This window comes from Cnephaeus nilssonii (assembly GCF_951640355.1).
Source record: "Cnephaeus nilssonii genome assembly, chromosome: 17".
Lineage (NCBI taxonomy): Eukaryota > Metazoa > Chordata > Mammalia > Chiroptera > Vespertilionidae > Cnephaeus > Cnephaeus nilssonii.
This window is the reverse complement of record NC_137088.1, coordinates 30,643,294-30,663,320: the sequence shown is the minus strand read 5'-3', so window position 1 is coordinate 30,663,320 and position 20,027 is coordinate 30,643,294. Positions and strand designations below refer to the sequence as shown.

The following is a 20,027-nucleotide window of genomic DNA, read 5'->3' as shown; positions in this document are numbered from 1 at the left end:
AGAAACTCACTACAGACTGATTCATTTGCCTGTCAGCATAACTATTATTGCTCGTCTCACATTCAGTTCTTATAAGTATATCTCTAGTGACACATGATTTCGCTCATCTAGGGGAAATGATGAACAACATAGACGGATGAACAACAACAGAACCAGAAACAAGGAGGCATCGATCGGACTATCGGGCCTCAGAGGGAGGATAGGGGAGGGTGGGGGGAGGGGGGAGAGATCAACCAAAGGTCTTGTGTGCATGCATATGAGCCTAACCAATGGTTAAGTTCAACAGGGGGTTGGGGCATCCGTGGGGAGGGGTGTGGGATGGGAATGGGGGGATGAGGACAAATATGTGACACCTTAATCAATAAAGAAATTTAAAAAAAAAAAGACAATAACTAGAAAAAAAAAAAAAAGAACTGCAAATTCTTGAGCCTCACACTAGACCTACTGAATCAGAAACTCTGGAGATAGAATCCAACAATATGTGATTTTAAAGTTTCAGAGCAATCAATAAAAATACAATTGATGTATTTACCAGACTTACTAAACATTCTTATTAATCCTATTTATAGAAATTATTTTAATTTCACATAAATCATCTACAGATAATTGCAGCTTTATTTCTTCTTTCTGTTCCCTTCAATTATTTCTTGTTCTTGCCCTTCTGCATTGGTTAGGAATTCCAATAAAAGGTGAAAGTTTTCAACATTAAGTATGGTGTTTGTCCTAGACTCTGGATTTTTTTTACCAAATTAAGGAAGTAAACTTCAGTTCCCAAGATATATATTGTTTTAATTATGAAAGGGAGCCTCTGGATTGGTAAACGCATGTATATACCAGATGTTGGCACACCAACTCCTCAAAGAACAGGAGCTCCTGCGCTCAGGACCCATCCGGACCGTGCCCTGTGGACCTCTTCATCAGTATGTTATGTATAACTTTTATAATAAACTGGTAATAGTAACTTTATATTAATTTTTTTAAATATATTTTATTGATTTTTTACAGAGAGGAAGAGAGAGGGATAGAGAGTTAGAAACATCGATGAGAGAGAAACATCGATCAGCTGCCTCTTGCACACCCCCTACTGGGGATGTGCCTGCAACCAAGGTACATGCCCTTGACCGGAATCGAACCTGGGACCTTTGAGTCCGCAGGCCGACGCTCTATCCACTGAGCCAAACCGGTTTCGGCTGGTAATAGTAACTTTAAAAAAATCATAAAAGGATGTTGAATTTTATCAAATAATTTTTCTATATTTTATGAAGATGTTCATAAAGTTTTTCTGATTTGGTGAGTTATATTGATTGATACGCAAATATTAAACCAAGTTTACGTTCCTAGAATGAGCAATTTGATTGTTATGTATTATCCTTTTTATATAATGCTGGGTTTGATTGCCAGTATTTCATTTGGGGTTTTTGCATCTATTTTCATCAGTGGGACTTAGCCTTAAGTTTTTTTTAAGGTCTGTGTCAGGTTTTGTTAACTAGGTGTTTGTAATGTTATAACACAAGTAAGATTGGCATTACTTCTTACTTAAAAGTTTGATAGTATTTTGCCAGTGACCTTATGTCTGATGTTTTCTTTGAGATATGGATGTGATTTACTCAATAGCTAGAATAATATTCAGATTTTTTTTTAAATATATTTTATTGATTTTCTACAGAGAGGAAGAGAGAGGGATAGAGAGCTAGAAACATCGATGAGAGAGAAACATCGATCAGCTGCCTCCTGCACACCCCCCACTTGGGATGTGCCCGCAACCAAGGTACATGCCCTTGACCGGAATCGAACCTGGGACCCCTGAGTCCGCAGGCCAACGCTCTATCCACTGAGCCAAACCGGCCTCGGCTAATATTCAGATTTTTGTATCTTGTGTTCATCTTAAAGAGTTCCAGTTTTTTGGGAATGTGTCCATTTCATCTACATTTTCAAATTTATTTTTATGTTTTGAGTTTAGTGGATTGATAGTGATGTCTTTTTCAGTCTTGATATTTGTTAGTACCTTCTTTATTTTCTGAATTGGTCTCAGTAGAGGTTTTCCAGTTGCATTGATCTTCACAAAGAATCAGCTTTCTGCTTTTTTATCCTGTTGTATGTTTTTAACTCTCCTTTATTTTCTTCCTTCTATTTGTATTTATTTTATTATTCCTCTTTTCCAATTGTATGTTTGCTTAGCTGATCAATAGCAATCTTTATAATAATCTTTATCTGCATCTCATAAGTTTTGATATGAAGTCTTCATTACCATTCAGAACAAAATATTTTCTAATTTCCATTTTGGTTTCTCCATGCTACTGCTTACTTAGAAGTATGCTTATTAATTTCCAAATACTCATGGATTTTCTCATTGCCGTTTTGTTGATTTCTAGGTTGCATGGCATTCAGATAACATCTTCTGTATGATTTTAGTTCTTTGAAATTTGGGACTTGTTTTTATGACTCACACTATGGTCAAGTATTATAAATGTTCAGTGTGCATGTAAAAAATCCATATTCTTCAATTATTAGATTGTTCTACCTATGTTCATTAGATCAAGTCTGCTAATGGTGTTACTGTTTAAGTGTACATATCTTTACTGAGTTTTTGCCTAGCATTTATGAAAGAGATAAAATATCCCACTATGATTTTGGATTTGCCTATTCTAGTTATGTCAATTTTTGTTTTATAGAGTTTGAGGCAATATTATCAGGTAAATACAAATTTAAAGATGATCGCTCTCCGCCATGTGAGGACACAGTGAGAAGGCAGCTTTCTGCAAGCAAGGAGGCGGGCTCTCACTGGGGAACCAAATCAGTCGGTATCTTGATCTTGGACTTCTCAATCTCCAGAATTGTGAGAAATAAATGTCTTGTTTTATCCACAGTCTATGGAATTTTGTCATAGCAGCCCAAGATGACTAATGACCACCCATGAAGACATATTGCAAGTTGCCAGTCCTAAAATGGGGAATGTGAGCTGAGGTAGATGAGGAGCAGTGAGGACCTCCCCTTGCACCCACTCCCTCCCTGCCCCCCCCCCCACACACACACACATGCCCAGTTAGGAAACTGTCATCATTGTATCATTGTTCCATAGCAGAAAAGCAAGCAGGTTGAAAGGTACCTGTCTAACTCGGGATTTTGACCACATGTTCATCAAGGCTAATGCTCTAGGACTCCATAAAAAAATATTGGGATGTTGGTGGTGAGTCTTCTAGTGGACTTTAGTAAGGTCCTGTAAGAAATACACACTCTTTGCCCGCAGCTGCCTTGTCTGAAAGTAGAAAGGAGGGGAAATGCAGACTGTGTAAGGCAGGTTTTCTGACTATGGCTCAGAGCCAGTGTTAAAGCCAAATTTGCAGCCCCAAGATAAACTCAGTAAGAATGAAGATTGAAAAAAACAAAAACAAATTTAGAGATGATTTATATCCCTGGTGAATTGAACTATTTAAAAATTATTTTAAAGTGTTATGTATTTCTGGTAATTCTTTTTTGCCTTAAAATCTACTTTAACTGTTGTTAATATCATTATACCAGCTTTCATTTTTTAATTCTGCTATATGTTTTCAAAAATTTTTCCTGTTCCCTCTGCAGTTCTCCGAGTTGTCTTTTATTACCTTGAACATTTTAAACATAGCTCTACATCTAGTGAACTCTCAATCTGTAGCCCCTGTGAGTCTGTTTCTACTGTTATTTCTGTACACCCATTCATCTTGTCCTGTCTGATATGCACAAGTGAGAAATATATGAAGACATCCATTTTTAGAAGCACAATCAAGCAGCACCAATTTTATTTTATAATGTTTATTATAGTAAAAGGTCCTTTTGTAAAACATTAGTGATTTTGGTCCTTATCTTATTTTCCATTTGGCTTTGAAACATTTTTACATTATTTACAAAATAAATTGCAGGTCTTTTTAATTGTATATAATATTTTTCCCTGACTCTTGGAACATTACAGTTTCAAGTAACTAAAAAAATAAAAACATGGCAGATTAAATGTACTGAGAAGTACATATTGAACATATTTAATTACCACAGTAATGTAAAAGTCCTGATTGTTACTTCTTAAGATTAATGTTCATGAACATGAAGTCATTCAAGCATCTCTGGGATTTCCCTGTTATCCACAATGAGAGTATGAATAATTCCTTCTCTCCGCTTTCCACTACTGACAGCCTTTATGTAACAGTCGTGGTTCCCAACACTGAAGTGAGTTTCAGTCCCATCATCTACAAACTCACCCTAGGCCAACAGAGAAGGAGAAATTAGTGTTCAGAAACATTTATCTTGAGCACTAACACCATCTAAAAGGGTGGTAAAATGAATTACATGGTAAATGTTAAGCTTTGTAAAGTTAGAAACTAGTATTTAGGTGCTTTTACATTCTGCTATGAATTGAAAGTTTCTTATCTGTACTCTCTACAATCTAAGAATCTTAAGTTTCAGAGAAAAGTAAAACCATGTACCTCATGGCTCTGTGTATGTAACATGTACTATGCAGACATACAGAATATTTTCAAAAGTAAAAAAATAAACATGATAGAAAACATTTATTAGTTACTTATTCTAGGCCAAGAACAGTTTACATGCATTATTTTATTGCATCCTCACAAGAACCCTGACAGAAATACTATTATCCTCATTTTACAGATAAGGAAAGTGAGGCACAGAGTAAATAACTTGCTAAAGACCCTAGTCAATAAGGGATGGAGTGTTCTTAACCGCTCTGAAGATCTGACTCCTCAGGGTGTAAAGTGGCTCTATAATAAAATACAGAGGTAACAAACACTACTAGATCTAGACTTGCTCTGTCCAATACAAGTAGCCACTAGCCATATGTAGCAAAATCGAGCACTTGAAATGTGTTGAGTCTGGAATGAGATAGGCTGTTTAAGTGTAAAATATACACTGGATTTGGAATACTTAGTATGAAACAAAGAATGTAAAATAACTCACTAAAAACTGTTTCTATTGATTGCATGTTAAATAATACTATTTTGATAGATGGATTTAAATCAAATGTATTATAAAATAAATTTCACCTTAAAACATTATTGCTAATAAAAAAGCTACACTCAAAGCTCATGTTTGTGGCTCATACTGAATAGTACTGATCTGGAATAAAAAAAATAGGGGTCAAGTAGTATAGAGAAGGAAGGAAGAAGAGGAGGATTAAAGGGTAATTACTCCAGAAAGCAAGGAAACCCCAGTCAGACTTAAAACTTGGCTGTGAGCTTCCTAGCAGCCAAAGCAGACAGAGCAAGGTCCCGCAGCTAACGTTATCAAACCAAAGAAAGCATAGGTGCATCAGGGAGAAGCATTTTCCTAGCTCTGAGCAGAATGTGGTCAATAGCTCTTAGGAGAGCTGTATGAACACCTCCAAAGTGAGCGGGTCTGGACCTGGAGTGCAATGCGTTTTCACTCTTTTTTATATTGAGCCTTGAAAAATGTCCTTTAAGTCATTCTTCTGTAAAGATCAATTCAGAGGGCAGGGCCATGGTTTAGTAAAATAATTCCTCTAAGTAGCTTCTTGACAATTTAACAGATTCATAACCTTGGTCATGATGCTTGGAGATAAAAAGGAAAAGGAGAAAATAAGATGTAACTTGCAGGTGTGCATAGTACTGGGAAGGCTGCCTGAACACAGAGCTGCCGAAGTGTCCTGCAAACTAGGCTGTAGTTACAGTGAGGAGGCAACTGGGTCATAAAGAGCTCTTGTCCACACACTTGTGGTTTCCTATCAGTTACTGAGAAACAGAGACAGTGTAGGGTGAACACTATTTTGAACCAATTTACAACCATATTAATGTCATAAAACAATGTTCTCTTTACATAGGCACTGGAGAATTCTGTGAGTGTGGGAAGGAATGTGGTTCAAACTGCTCGTTCTCCACCGAGAAAACTGCAGGGTCAGAAAGTAAGAACAGGAAGGAGCACCGGGCGTGGCGCCGGGCACCCAGCAGGTGCCCAGTCCATGTGAATGGTAACAGAAGCTGTTCCCAAAGGGGTCACAGGATACCGAAGAGCTCGCCAAGCCTCTCTGCATAAAAGAAGTCAATGAGGAGATTGAACTTGGAGAGTGGCTTAATCTCTGAGGATCAATTTTGAGTGAGTCCTGGTTAAATTTCCCTTCAAGAATTAATGCCAGGATTAAGTCTTGATTTAATGCTTGGGCAGTTCCTCAGAGCGAACATCTATAAGACCCAGCAGGTTCTAGGTAGTCTGAATAAGTTTATCCCAGACCAAGCACCTCTTCTCATCTTCCTATACCTACACCAGACAGAGGAGATGATGGCAGCATCTACTATTGTGCAGCGAGCTAAAAAGGACTAGAGAAGAGAGCGTCTCGTTCTCTAGCCCTGGCGCACCTCAAGCCAGCAGGAAAAGCAGATACTCCCTGCTTGCCAGGTGACCCAATAACACATGGGAATTTCCATCTGGCAATTTCAGTGCCTAGTCCCAAGCTCCCTGCTTCCCAATATAGTCTCCTTTGCTTTCACCCCTTCCCCATGCTATGTATACGACACTATTCTTTCTTTTTTTTTTTTTTTCTTTAATTGAATCTATTGGGGTGGTATTGGTTAATAAAATTATATAGTTTTCAGGGATACAATTCTATATACACCACTATTATTTAATTCCAACTTGGAATTCACTCCTATATTCATCTTACTCACAGTGCAAGCAGCAGATAGCAAAAGCCAAACACACTGGGGTTTAGGTAGGGATTTCATCCTGTGTGGCCACAATGAGTGCGTAGCCTCTGGCACTGCTAGTCTATAAATTCCACTTGACTTCTGGGGGTTGTGACAACGCCCTTTCCTGTCTGCCTTTGTGTCACCATCTGACATCATGTGCGTCGTTTCTTTTTCAAAAACTTTGCTTTTAGGAAAGTACCATCTGTTTGAGTGTATGGTATAAAGCCTCCTATTCAAAGTGACCTGTGGATCAGCAGCATGGGCCTCACCTGGGGAAATGTTAACAATGTGCATGTATGTTTGAGAAGCAGCAGGAAGCACCGCTTTAACGTGAATAAACACAGAAGTACGCAACTTTTGGGGGAGGAATTTTCTAATGGGGAACTCTTTTTAGGATAGAGCCTGGTCCAGGAAATGCAAGGTAGAGTGGGAGGTCGGGCAAGCTTACAACGTAAATTATTTCCAAATTCTTGCTGCCCCAAGCACTTTTCAGGAAAGGTTTTCAAATTTTGGAGTCTGAAATAATTCCTTTTTTTTTTTTCAACTAAGAGGACCTTCAGATTTATTATAAAATCTTCATAATTAGGAAATGTAGCAACATTTCAACATAACTTACACACATGGTGTGAAGAATAATCAAAAGGTCAACTTATGGAGAAACCAAGATGGCGGCATAGGTAAACACCTGAACTTGCCGCCTCGCACAACCACTTCAAAACTACAACTAAAAGACAAAACGGACATCATCCAGAACCACAGGAAGGCTGGCTAAGTGGAAATTCTACAACTAGAAGGGAAGAGAAAAACACACTGAGACTCAGAGGAGCTGCGGAAGTAAAGGGCAGAGGTACAGAGGCGCGTGCATGGAGAGGGCTGGCAACTGAGTACACGGCTGGCTTTTTCAATCCGCAGGGAGACACAAGCTCCCAACTATTCTGAACTCCAGTTCCGGGCGAGACTCTGGGGACCCAGACTCATACAGGGAGAAACTGGACTGTCTGGCAGTGGGCAGAACTCAAAGGCGGCTTTCTCTCAGAGGTGCTTGCAGCGATTACCGTGGGACACTGAGACCCGGGGGCCTCTTAGGAGAGGGCTGACGGGAAGTCATTGCTGTTTGCTCTGCCCTGAGACTCTGCCCCATCCAAGCTGTGCGCAAAGGCTTTTGCACATGAATGGCCTGGTCCTTTGAAATCTAAACTTACCTATAAAACTGCAGGTGAGTCAGAGAGACCCAGAACATCCAAAAGAAGGCCCAAGGCCCCACAGCAGCTTGCATTGCTTCACAGCTGGGCCTCATCTGGGAACCTCCAAAACCCAAACAAAGAAGAGGAATCTGCAGATCTCTCTGTATCTCCTGCTGGGTGGCCTCAGGCAGAGGCTAAATTAGCACCTCCATGGAGATCCAAGAGCCAGTATACCCAGGGAACAGAGTAGGACCATCCAGATTACAACTCCTCAGATCCATAAGGGACACACTCAGGGGGCAGACTCAGTGAACACGAAAGCCCCACTGAAGCAAGTCTTGCCTCATAAGGGTGTCTCCAGCACAGAACTTCTCCCATCGTAGACACAGCTGATTCTCACAGCCTATTGGCCTGGAGGTCAATTCCTCCCAGTGATACCAACAACAATCAAGGCTTAACTACAACAAGACTGTGCACACAGCCCACAAAGGGATGCACCAAGAGTGTCCACCTCAGGTAACTGGGGAGGCTAAGCCACTGGGCCCTATAGGACACCTAGCACACAAAGCCACCCTATCAACTCAGGGAAGCAGCCAAAATGTGGAGACAAAGAAAGAGGTCACGCCGAAACCGGTTTGGCTCAGTGGATAGAGCGTCGGCCTGCGGACTCAAGGGTCCCAGGTTCGATTCCGGTCAAGGGCATGTACCTTGGTTGCGGGCTCATCCCCAGTTAGGGGGTGTGCAAGAGGCAGCTGATCGATGTTTCTCTCTCATCGATGTTTCTAACTCTCTATCCCTCTCTCTTCCTCTCTGTAAAAAATCAATAAAATATATTTAAAAAAGAAAAGAAAAGAAAAGAAAGAGGTCACAAATGAAAGAAATGGAGGAAAGCAAACTACTGGATATAGAGTTCAAAACCATGGTTATAAGGTTTAGTGAGACCCTCGAGGATATGAAAAAGGACCAACAAGATAAGCATATACTGACTGAAATAAAATATATACAGAGACCCAACAGCAGACTAGAGAGACTAGAGGATCGCAAGAATCAAGTCAAAGATTTGAAATACAAAGAAGCCAAAAACACCCAACCAGAAAAGCAAAAAGAAAAAAGAATCCAAAAATATGAAGATAGTGTAAGGAGCCTCTGGGACAACTTCAAGCGTACCAACATCAGAATTATGGGGGTGCCAGAAGAAGAGAGAGAGCAAGATACTGAAAACCTATTTGAAGAAATAATGACAGAAAACTTCCCCCACCTGGTGAAAGAAATAGACTTACAAGTCCAAGAAGTGCACAGAACCCCAAACAAAAGGAATCCAAAGAGGACCACACCAAGATACATCATAATTAAAATGCCAAGAGCAAAAGACAAAGAGAGAATATTAAAAGCAGCAAGAGAAAAACAGTTAGTTACCTACAAGGGAGCACCCATACGACTGTCAGCTGATTTCTCAACAGAAACTATGCAGGCCAGATGGGAGTGGCAAGAAATATTCAAAGTGATGAATAGCAAGAACCTACAAACCAAGATTACTCTACCCAGCAAAGCTATCATTCAGAATTGAAGGTCAGATAAAGAGCTTCACAGATAAGAAAAAGCTAAAGGAGTTTATCACCGCCAAACCAGTATTATATGAAATGCTGAAAGGTATTCTTTAAGAAGAGGAAGAAGAAGAAAAGGGTAAAGATAAAAATGATGAACAACAAATACATATCTATCAACAAGTGAATCTAAAAATCAAGTGAATAAAAAAATCTGATGAACAGAATAATCTGGTGAATATGATAGAATCAGGGGCATAGAAAGGGAGTGGACTGACAATCCTCGGGGGGGGAGGGGTGTGGGGGGTGTGGGAAGAGACTGGACAAAAATTGTACACCTATGGATGAGGATGGGGTGGGGGGATAAGGGCAGAGGTGGGGTGGGAACCGGTTGGAGGGGAGCTATGGGGGGGGGGGGAAGAAGAACAACTGTAATAATCTGAACAATAAAGATTTATAAAAAGAAAAAAACTGTGTAGGAACTCAGAGTTGATTCAGTAGTAGATTCTTATAGTAGTAGGTTTCCCACCCCCAAATTCCTTTAGGACATATTATTTCATCTTATCCTTATGTTGTGGAAAAAGAAGAAAATGAAAAGTTTAAATGGCATACAACAGAAAGAGGAACAACTGTAATAACCTGAACAATAAAGATTTAAAAAATAAAAATAAAATAAAATTATTACCACATTAAAAAAAAAAAAAAGTCAACTTACTGCTGTCTCCATTTTTTTACCATTGCACCATACATCCATAGTGTCTTTTTCTGTAAAAGTAACAAATTAAAAATTATAATATATGATTTTAAAGATAAAGTTAACTCTTTATATTTATTATTTTTAGAAAGGTTTGATACACTGGATTCCTCAAAGTCCATTAACTTTTCACAACTTTGAATTGGTTCTAAATTTAAAGAAATGGATTATTTTCTTCACAGACAAAATCAAAATGAAACAAAACAAACTTTTAAGAGAAAATCATGATCCCAATACAAATTGATGAAGACTTGTTAAACTCAAAAGTAAATACTGAAGCATAATCTTCAAAGGAAGATGCATACAAGTGAATGTGAGGGACTTTTCCAAAAGGAATGTCCTTTAGTATCAGTGACTAGATGACTACCCCGGCCTCTCACACTGAGTCAATTGGAAGATGGCATAAAAAGACCACCAAGCCCTGGGCAGTGTGGCTCAGTTGGTTGGAGTGCTGTGTCATACACCGAAAGGTCACAAGTTCAATTCTGGTCAGGGCACATGCCTAGGTTGCAGATTCAGTCCCCGATCGAGTGAGTACAGGAGGTAACTGATGGATGTTTCTCTCTCTCCCATCAATGTTTCTCTCTCCCTTCCTCTCTCTCTAAAAATTCTGTAAAAATGTCCTCGGGTGAGGATTAAAAAAAGGCACTACAAAGGGCTGCCACAGAGTTCATACAGAATAGACAGGATAAAGTTCTAAAGGGTTAGAAATGTAGCCTTATGAGTAAATATTTTAATGGATAGTGCAATAATCTCTATTCATTTTTGTAATGGTTTCACTTGAGGGAAAAATTACTGGATCATAAGAAAAAATATAAGTATACCTGGTGGACTGTGCTAAGTGCTGACAAAAGAGCAAAATGCTGCCAAAATACCCCTGAGAGAGAGAGAAATATCAATGTGAGAGAGAAGCATTGATTAGTGGCCTCCCATACTCACCCTGACCTGAGATCGAACCTGCAATGTGGGTATGCGCCCTGACTGAGAATTGAACCCCAGCCTTTTGGGGTACAGGACAACGCTCCAGCCAATTGAGTCACCTGGCTAGGCCCTTTTATTTTGTTAATCTACTTTTATCTAGACTCACCAATTTGATCTGCTGCAGTCCTAACCCTATTGCCACCTAGAGAAAAATTCCCTTCTCACTGGTGAATCTTAAATTTCCAACTGCCTTTAGACATGCTTTTAAAGTGAAATATCGAATAACAGCCAATGTCTATATCAATATTTCTTTTTATTTATTTAAAATGTTATTTATTGATTTTAGAGAGAGGGGATGGAAGAGAAAGGAACATCAATTTGTTGTTCTCCTTATTTATGCATTCATTGGCTGGCTCTTGTGTGTGCCCCATCCAAGAGTGGAACACATAGCCTTGGTGCATCAGGACGATGCTCTAACCAAGTGAGCTACCCAGCCAGGGCCCAATAGTTCTTTTTTTTTTTTTAAATATATTTTATTGATTTTTACAGAGAGGGAAGGAGAGGGATAGAGAGCTAGAAACATCGATGAGAGAGAAACATCGACCAGCTGCCTCCTGCACACCCCCTACTGGGGATGTGCCCGCAACCAATGTACATGCCCTTGACTGTAATCGAACCTGGGACCTTTCAGTCCGCAGACCTACGCTCTATCCACTGAGCCAAACTGGTTTCGGCCAATAGTTCTTTTTTTTAAACCTAAGTTTATACTCCTCAAATCCATCACTATAAACTCTGGCTCTCACATTTTATATATAAATCAATCAATTAAATGAATACTTCATTCACACAGGACACATTAAAAATACACCTATTCAAAGCTCCCATGGCAGGGGGTGGGAGTGGGGAGGGAGGAGATTAGCCAATGAACTTATATGCCTATATGCATAACCCATAGACACAGACAATAAAGTGGTGAAGGCCTGGGGCGGGGGGAGGAGGGCACTGGGGTAACAGGAACATATGTAATACTTTCAACAATAAAGATTTAAAAAGGGAAAAAAAAAAGATCTGAACAGTTAGAGAAAGTAATTAAACAGCCATTATAAAAAGCCAATCAATTCTGTAGTAACAGCAATCACTTACCCAACACAACTCTCAAGTCTTCACCATCCAAATGTAATACCCAAGTATTGGTGGTTTTTGATCTGTTCTCCATATACTTCTTAAGACTTTTCCCATTAATTTCCAGAGTGTATTCATAAGCAAAACCACTGACAGCATCTATATTTATGGTTGCTTTTGTCTTTGCAGCTCCAACACAGAAGGTTTCTTTGCCCACTAATTTGAACATCCATTCTTTTCTTATCTCTTCCTAAGTAATAAAATAGAAAAGTTGAAAACACACAAATGGAAGAAAATGTAATGCTTAATAATATAATTAAAGTGAGCAAATGATATAATTATAATAATATAATTAAAGTTAGAAATAATATAATTAAAGTGAGCAAATGATAATGCTAGTTAGATGTAATATTAATTTGTGATGCAAAGGTTTTAGACTCTAAAGGCATTTTATGTTTAAATATTAGATGTTATAGTCTATGAATTCCTTAACTATGATTCAATAGCTTTGTACAGCAAAATGATACAGGCCAAAATATAAAGATAACCACTTTAGTAAGAGAAAAGCCTGAATTCACATATGAAGAATCTACACTAACAAAATAAACCTTCTCTGCTACCATATTTACAAAGTAACATGCTTTTTTCCTACCTTCCCATCCACATATACCACTCGTTTGCCGGATGTGGTCCCATGTTCAAATTCAATCCTATGGACTCCATCACTCAAAGCAACATCCCAAACGGCTACAAGATCTGTCATTTTTACCAGGCTATCCGGAGGGCTAAGGGAATAAAATACAGCAATTATAGAAGGCCAGAAACAGTTATAGGATAGCCAACTAATCCTTCCAAGGTGAAAATAACAGATGTTTAAAACCCATAAAATTACAAAATATTAAAGTGATATTACCTAAGAAATCTCACTCACAGTACATGAAACTATCTTCTCCCTCTTATGCACTCTTCCTTTAAGATGAAAGTACTCTCATGGGTATACACAGGTAATTCCAAACAAAGTCACCTTAATTTTAATAGGATTAAGAATCTATCAGTTTATCCATGACAGTATTCTAAGCTAGGCTACAGAATAATGCTTGGAAAGGTCAGTAAGAAGTCTCTGTTTCTCCCTCCCCTCATTGAAAAGCATAGTCTTTAATTTTGTTGGGTTTTTTTCAGATCCAATAATTCCAAAACAAGAATTCTACAAACCTTTCATACTTAAACCAATGACTAAGAATTAATTTTAACAAAAACACTTTTTAATTTACTAAAGTAAGACTGAGAAAAGGAGAAGTCATGGAAGAAATGTCTTATAATAAAGATTAAAATGTTATGAAAAATAGTAACTCTTGTCATTGCTATAGAAAATCTTATTTATAAAAAAGGAAAAAGAAAACCTTATTTAAAAAATAAAGGATTTTATTTAGTCAGAAGTTTCTGGCATAATTTAAACACATTTTAATATAAAACATAATATAAATATTTTAATATAAAACATGTTTTATATGTAAATGACATATATAATATTATATTGATAGAGGTTTTTAGCTTTGAGAAAAGTAACATTACAGCCTTAATGATCATAGCTAACAGTGAAGTGTTTACTGTGTGACAGTCACTGTTGTAAGAATTTACATGTATTAACTCGAAGAATCCTCATCATGGATGGGTACTATTATTATCCCTATTTTATAGGTGAGGAAACTGAGGCTCAGAGAGGCTAAGAGCTTGCCTAAGGTCACGATGACAGTAAGTGGGATGGGATTTAAACTTAGGACTCTGGCTCAAGAGACTGTTCTCTTAACTACGTCCGACTCTTCATTCCCTCTCATCTCCTTGGTGTGCTCTCAATCAGAGATACTGAGTGGGTTTTATATCATTTTGAAGTGATTGCCAAGAACTGTGTGCTGAGAGGGATTTGAAGATCTTATATCCAGGTCCTATAAAGGATGCCACGTTAGCGGTGGCCACCCTCAGACCGGGTGTTTACTACCCGCGTTCACATCATAGAAAAGCAAAACCATGCATTCTGCAATTTTACAAAATGTGTCCTTTAAAAAGTAACCTGGATAAATAACTCTTCTGGATGACTAAAACAATCTTGAAAGTTTCAAAAGCTAGTCTGATTGCAATGCAAGATATTTACCTTTCGTCATCTTCAAAGATAGGACTCTCATCTCCAGTAGCCATGGTTGGCAAAACAGTCTTTAATCCAATTAGCAGCCAGGAAAGAAAACAGCAGAATTGCAGGCAAGAAAGATTGAGAGCAACAGAGATGACATCTGTAAAAGGGTTTTTCTAACTTTGCAATCCATTTCTTAAAATGGAATGAAGTTTCTGATGAAACAGCTTTTACACACAATAGAATTGCAATCTCTAATTTCCAGGGAAAGAAGTTAAGTCATTCAAATCGGTTAATCATATTTTTCTGTGGTATGGATTTATAACCTCCTGAAACTAGAGAATAAACTCTAGTTTATTTCAAGGGTTATACCACATCAGAGCATCAAGAGACCTGGAAGTCCCCTGGGTCCCATGCTTCTCCAATTGAGGCAGAAGGAGCCCCAAGGGTCTGCGGCAGGGGGTCAGGGAATACACAAAACTCTAGGATAAACAGAATGCATCTTCTGGACGCATCAATGTTACAGGTGGTTACAAATTTAAAATGCCATCTTTATACTAAATTTTAGAAGGCTACATTATGGTAGAATATATAATTAAAACACAATTTTTAGATAACTTCAAAGAAATGGTGAGTTTGCAGAAAGCAGCCAAGAATATGCTAGCTGGCTTTAGAAGAGCAAACTTAATTCACCTGTTTACTCAAGCCCACTTAATGTACTAGTGCCAAAAATGAATCCACAAAAATGATGTGGTTTGCTCAGGCCACTAGCAGGGCCCAAGACAAACCTAGAGCCCAGTGTACTGTGCAATTAACTAAACGGTAACTGGGCTATAATGCTAATTAAGTTTTACTGCGATCAGAAGCACAGGTGTACTCACATACACAGGAATCCCTCCATATTTGAGGATTTGGGATTAACGGTTATACCCCTGCCAAACCTACTAAAAAACGGGCTCACTAATTTTTGCTCCCAAGTTCTACCCTAGCCTAGCCTTCTTCCTACTGATGCCCAAGGGTGCTCTCTCCTTGTTAAACATGGAAGCTCAAACAACCAGAAGCCACAAATTGTTTTTTAAAAGATGTTAAGAGATTGGCATCCATAAAAGCAATATAACAGGCAAAGAAAAGCTAAGAATTTCAGAATGAAAACTAGGTACTTAAAACACTTTGTACCTAAAATAAATCCCTCTTTTTTTATTAGCACCTTAAAATTTTGTAGATTTTTCTAGTCTTAGGAAGCCCTAGGGTACCTCCTATGAAAATGGAGGGTAGATGGAACTGGAGAGCATTATGCTAAGCGAAATAAGCCAGTCGGAGAAAGATAAATATCACATGATCTCACTCATGTGTGGGATATAATGATCAACATAATTTGATGAACAAAAAGAGATCCAGAGACAAATGGCAGGGGAGGTGAGGGGTGGTGGTTAGAGAGCAACCAAAGGACTTGTATGCATGCATATTAGCATAACCATTGGACACAGACACTGGGGCGGTGGGGGCTTGCCCGGGGTGGGAATGGTTTGGGGGGGGGGGGGGTCAATTGGGGAAAAAGGAGACATATGTAAAACTTTAGACAATTAAAAAAAAAAGTGGAGGGTATTCTACAACTATAAAAGCAAAGGGAATACATAGCAATAGAGTAAGCCAAACAGTGTAATATCAACTTGGATAAAGCATCCTCTGCAAATCAGAGTGGACTTAGGGATATCGTTCAAATTTTGCTCTACAACTTGTAGAAACCCTAGAAAGTTCAGTAATCCAGCATTCCAACTTGAACGAATTGCCCAGTTTTCCATTATAAGGAACTTCAAGTATTACTGGACTAAGATAATGCATGATGCCATCTTAGTTATAACTTTTCATATAGGTGTAAAAGACAACACAACAAATAAAAAGGGTTAGAAATCAATATTAAAATTGTTTTCTTTTAAATTATCAACATCCATTCATATATTTATTTATGGAGTATCTGTTTAAGGTGTAAAAATGTTTTGGAAATAGTGGTGATGGTTGAACAACATTGTAAGTGTACTTAATGTTATTAAATTCTTAACACTTAAAAATAGATAAAGTGACAAATTTTATGTCATATATATTTTACCAAAACTTAAAAAAGCAATACCATAATATACAAAAAAAAAAGAATTGTATACTTTGAATGGATGAATTATATGGTGTATGAATTACATATCAACAAAGTTGTTTAAAAAAAAAAAGACCTAGGTGCCCTGCTGCTAGTGTTTCTTGGGATGTAATCCACTTAAAAGCAAGAGATGATCACAGCTGCCCTGGTCACCTGACTCATTGGAATGAAAAGTCAGTCACACACAGATCTCTAACTTACAAACTGGACTTAAACACTCATAATCTGAATGCATCCACCATGCTAATAGTTATCAGTCACTTGTGTGCCAGGCGCGGAGCTGGGCACGGAGCTCAGAGTGAGGGACCCGGGAGAGAGAGGGGAGGAGGATCACAGCACCACCATGGGAGTGTCTCACACAGGGAAGCTCAGAGTGAGGGACCCCGGAGAGGTGGGAGGAGGATCACAGCACCACCGTGGGAGTGTCTCACACAGGGAAGCAGGAAAGGACCCCAGCCCTGCCAAGTGGTGGGAAGGCTTTGGTTTAATATTCGGGGGAAAGGAATCAATCCACTGTAAGTTTTAAACTCCTATCTACACATTTAATTTTCAGGATCATGTGACCAAACAGGAAAATGATCATGACAGAGAAAAATCCCCTCTATTTTAGCACAAAACTTTTAAAAAATGTAAATGAAACGAATGGAAAAACAAATTCCATGTATTTTCACTGATGAGGACAATGTCACTCACTTGAAGTCTTTTTCAAGTCTTCAAGGAAAGATTTTTGAGTTTCTAGTGACTGGACATCAGCAGAATCTCTTAAAATCCCTTCCCTTACAACCCATGTTTCAGTGTATGACTGAAACATTAAAACGTCTCCACGATTCATCTAAGCCCAGCTTGAATTTTGCATTAACCCAAGTTTAACCGTATTGGGGACTGTAGTGGTTTGTCCAAGCTAAATCTAAATCAGATTTTAAAATTACTAAGGTACTCATAGTTCCCTTTTCAGCAAAAGCTCTAGGTAAGGACAGCCACAAGGCAAGGCACTCTTTAACAAACAGGTGTTGACAATTTGCTCCCTGTGCCTTGTGGGACCTGCAACAAAGGCGACCAGGAAGTTCCTTGAACCAGGTATTCCCCAACACTAGTGAAGGTGGAAAAACCAGAATAACTCTTCTAAGGAGCATTCTGCATCAGTGGTCGGCAAACTCATTAGTCAACGGAGCCAAATATCAACAGTACAACGATTGAAATTTCTTTTGAGAGCCAAATTTTTTAAACTTAAACTTCTTTTCACGCCACTTCTTCAAAATAGACTTGCCCAGGCCGTGGTATTTTGGGGAAGAGCCACACTCAAGGGGCCAAAGAGCCGCAGTTTGCCGACCACGGTGCAATGTGTATCTACCACAAGCCTTATGAAGGAGTCAGTGTAAACAAAAGCCAGACGGAACAGTGCTAACAACTTGCTTTTGTAAAAACTGAAAACCACCTGTATGTTCGTCATCCGGGAGGGGACGCACGGAGTAAATCACAGTCCTGTCATTCAACAGCCTGAAGGTGGAGCCAGGTCAGACTCCGGGGGAGGATGCAGAGGTCAACCTGGCCCCCAGGACCGCAGCCTGGTGTCCTCCAAACAAAGAAACCGAGAAACCCATTCCAAGCCGCGGGTGGTGCCCGCGATGTACAGAGAGAAAGAAGCCAAGTCACACTCCTTTCCGATCCAGGTCCTGCAAAAGCACAGTCTGGCCACGTTTATGGGGGAAAGGAAGGAAATACAGCTTCAAGTTCCCCCGGGCTGTTCCCCCGGGTCCTGCGCTTCCTCCCCGGTGCTGTCCGGTCCCACTTTTTCAACAGCGACAAGTGCTAACTTTAGAGCTGGGACGAGGCCGGAGGCTGGAGCGGCCGATCGCGGGGCCCGGCCGGCACCGGGGTCCCCGCCTCTGCCCGCGCGGCCGGGCGGCCGGAACACACCCCGCGGGCCCGGGCCTCCCGCCGCTCTCCCGGCCGCGTGGACGCGCCCGCAGCTCGCAGCGCCCGCCGCTCCCGGAGATGGCGGCCGCCGCGCCGCAGCGGGGGTGCCGGGGCTGCGCGCAGGGGCCTCCGGGGGCCCGGGCCGGGCCCCCCACCTGGGCCGCGGGTCTCACCTGTGCGCCGTGGGCTGCGGGGGGCTCCGGGCCACGCCGGGGATCGGTGCGGACTCGGCCGCTTAGGCCGCGGGGCCTTCTCCCTCCGCCGAGAACCGGACGCAGCCCCCGCGGAAGCCGAAACTCGGCGAGCGCGAGTCCCATGCGCGCCGGCTGTTTGTCGGCTTCGGGTCCCCGGGGGGCGCCGGGGCGCAGGCCGCCACCGCCCGGCCGCGCCGCTGCCCGGCCCCGCCCGCCCGCCGCCTCGGCGCGCCGCCCCTCCTCGGCCCGACCCCAGGCCCAGCCCGGCGGCGGCGCCCCGGCCAGCGGCGCTGGGAGAACCCGCTGAGGGCAGGCGCGGGGCTGGGCGCTGGGCGGTAACCTGGGGGCAGAGCGGACCCTGAGCCTGCGCTGCAGACACCGGGCAGGCTCATCCGATCGCGGCTTTCGCTCCTGGAGACCTCTTGGTGGGTTCCGACTACTTCTTCAGTTTGGAGACCCAACCCCCTTAGGAGAGGCCCGAGGCCCGGTGTAGGATGATCTTGCCCACCTACCTTCTTGGATGCCCACACCTTCCCCCCCCCCCCCCCCCCCCCAGGGCCTCTGCAACGCTCCTGGCTTCTTTCCTTAGGTTACGTCCATTTTGTTGTTGAGATTGTTCCGATCATTTCTTAAGGAAAACGACTCTGGCCTCTAAGATTTGCAGCACCTGTAACTCTCCTTAGCCCCTTCCAAGGTGTGCAGTTTTGTGTGTGATTTTTGCTGAAAGTGTATCTTAGCAGAGTGAGGTCCGTGAAGGCTGCTCAGTGCAGGCTCCTACATAGTAGGTAGGCTCTGATAGATGTTTGTTGAGTGAGTGAATGAACATCAGGCCCCGGTAATGTGTTAGGTACCTTGGGTTTCACTTTAAGGAGGGACAATGTCACCTGCAGAGAGGGAGGAAGGTCGTTGAGTGGGCCATCTGAAGACAGCGATGAGTGGTCTTGGGACCAGCAGCACATTAGAGACATGTGAAGTGTTCTGGAGGGGTCCGGAGGGCCCAGCAGATTTGGGGGCAGAGAGGCGGCCAGGCCCCTTGTGTGATTTCTTCTTGCAGCTGATATCAATGTAAAGGATGGTCACACCCTGGTAGGTAGGATGGATTTGTTTCTACATGCTGGGCCAGTACGTGAATGAAGGGGAAGTTGGGAGAAAACAGGTAACTATCTATTGATTAGGTTAACCCAGTGGTCGGCAAACCGCCGCTCGGGAGCCAGCCGCGGTTTGCTGCTCTGTTGACTAATGAGTTTGCTGACCACTGTCCTAGTTCATAGGTTGAAGTTCAACTACTGAGCAACAGTGTTCCTCTTTTAAATGCTTAGGTCAGTGGTCGGCAAACTCAGTCAACAGAGCGGCAAACCGAAGCTCTAGAGCCGCATGTGGCTCCCGAGCTGAGGTTTGCCGACCACTGGGTTAACCAGTCTGCAAGGTAATAGA

General features: G+C 41.2%; 1 protein-coding gene across 2 annotated transcripts; it reads right to left on the bottom strand.

Moving 5' to 3' along the window:
* Window positions 1-3,699: 3,699 nt before the first annotated feature.
* On the bottom strand, window positions 3,700-19,345 carry FAIM (Fas apoptotic inhibitory molecule). 2 transcript variants are annotated; one of them, XM_079794957.1, is made up of 5 exons: window positions 17,918-18,292; window positions 12,861-12,993; window positions 12,230-12,458; window positions 10,127-10,176; window positions 3,700-4,227 (listed from the first exon to the last, which is right to left on the bottom strand). In XM_079794957.1, the coding sequence occupies exons 2-5, from the start codon at window positions 12,969-12,971 to the stop codon at window positions 4,078-4,080; spliced, it is 540 nt and encodes a 179-aa protein (XP_079651083.1). In that variant the 5' UTR covers window positions 12,972-12,993; window positions 17,918-18,292; the 3' UTR covers window positions 3,700-4,077. The 2 variants fall into 2 exon arrangements, with proteins under 2 accessions (XP_079651083.1, XP_079651082.1); XM_079794956.1 differs by lacking the exon at window positions 17,918-18,292 and adding an exon at window positions 18,573-19,345 and having other exon boundaries at window positions 3,753-4,227.
* Between the last annotated feature and the right edge of the window lie 682 nt (window positions 19,346-20,027).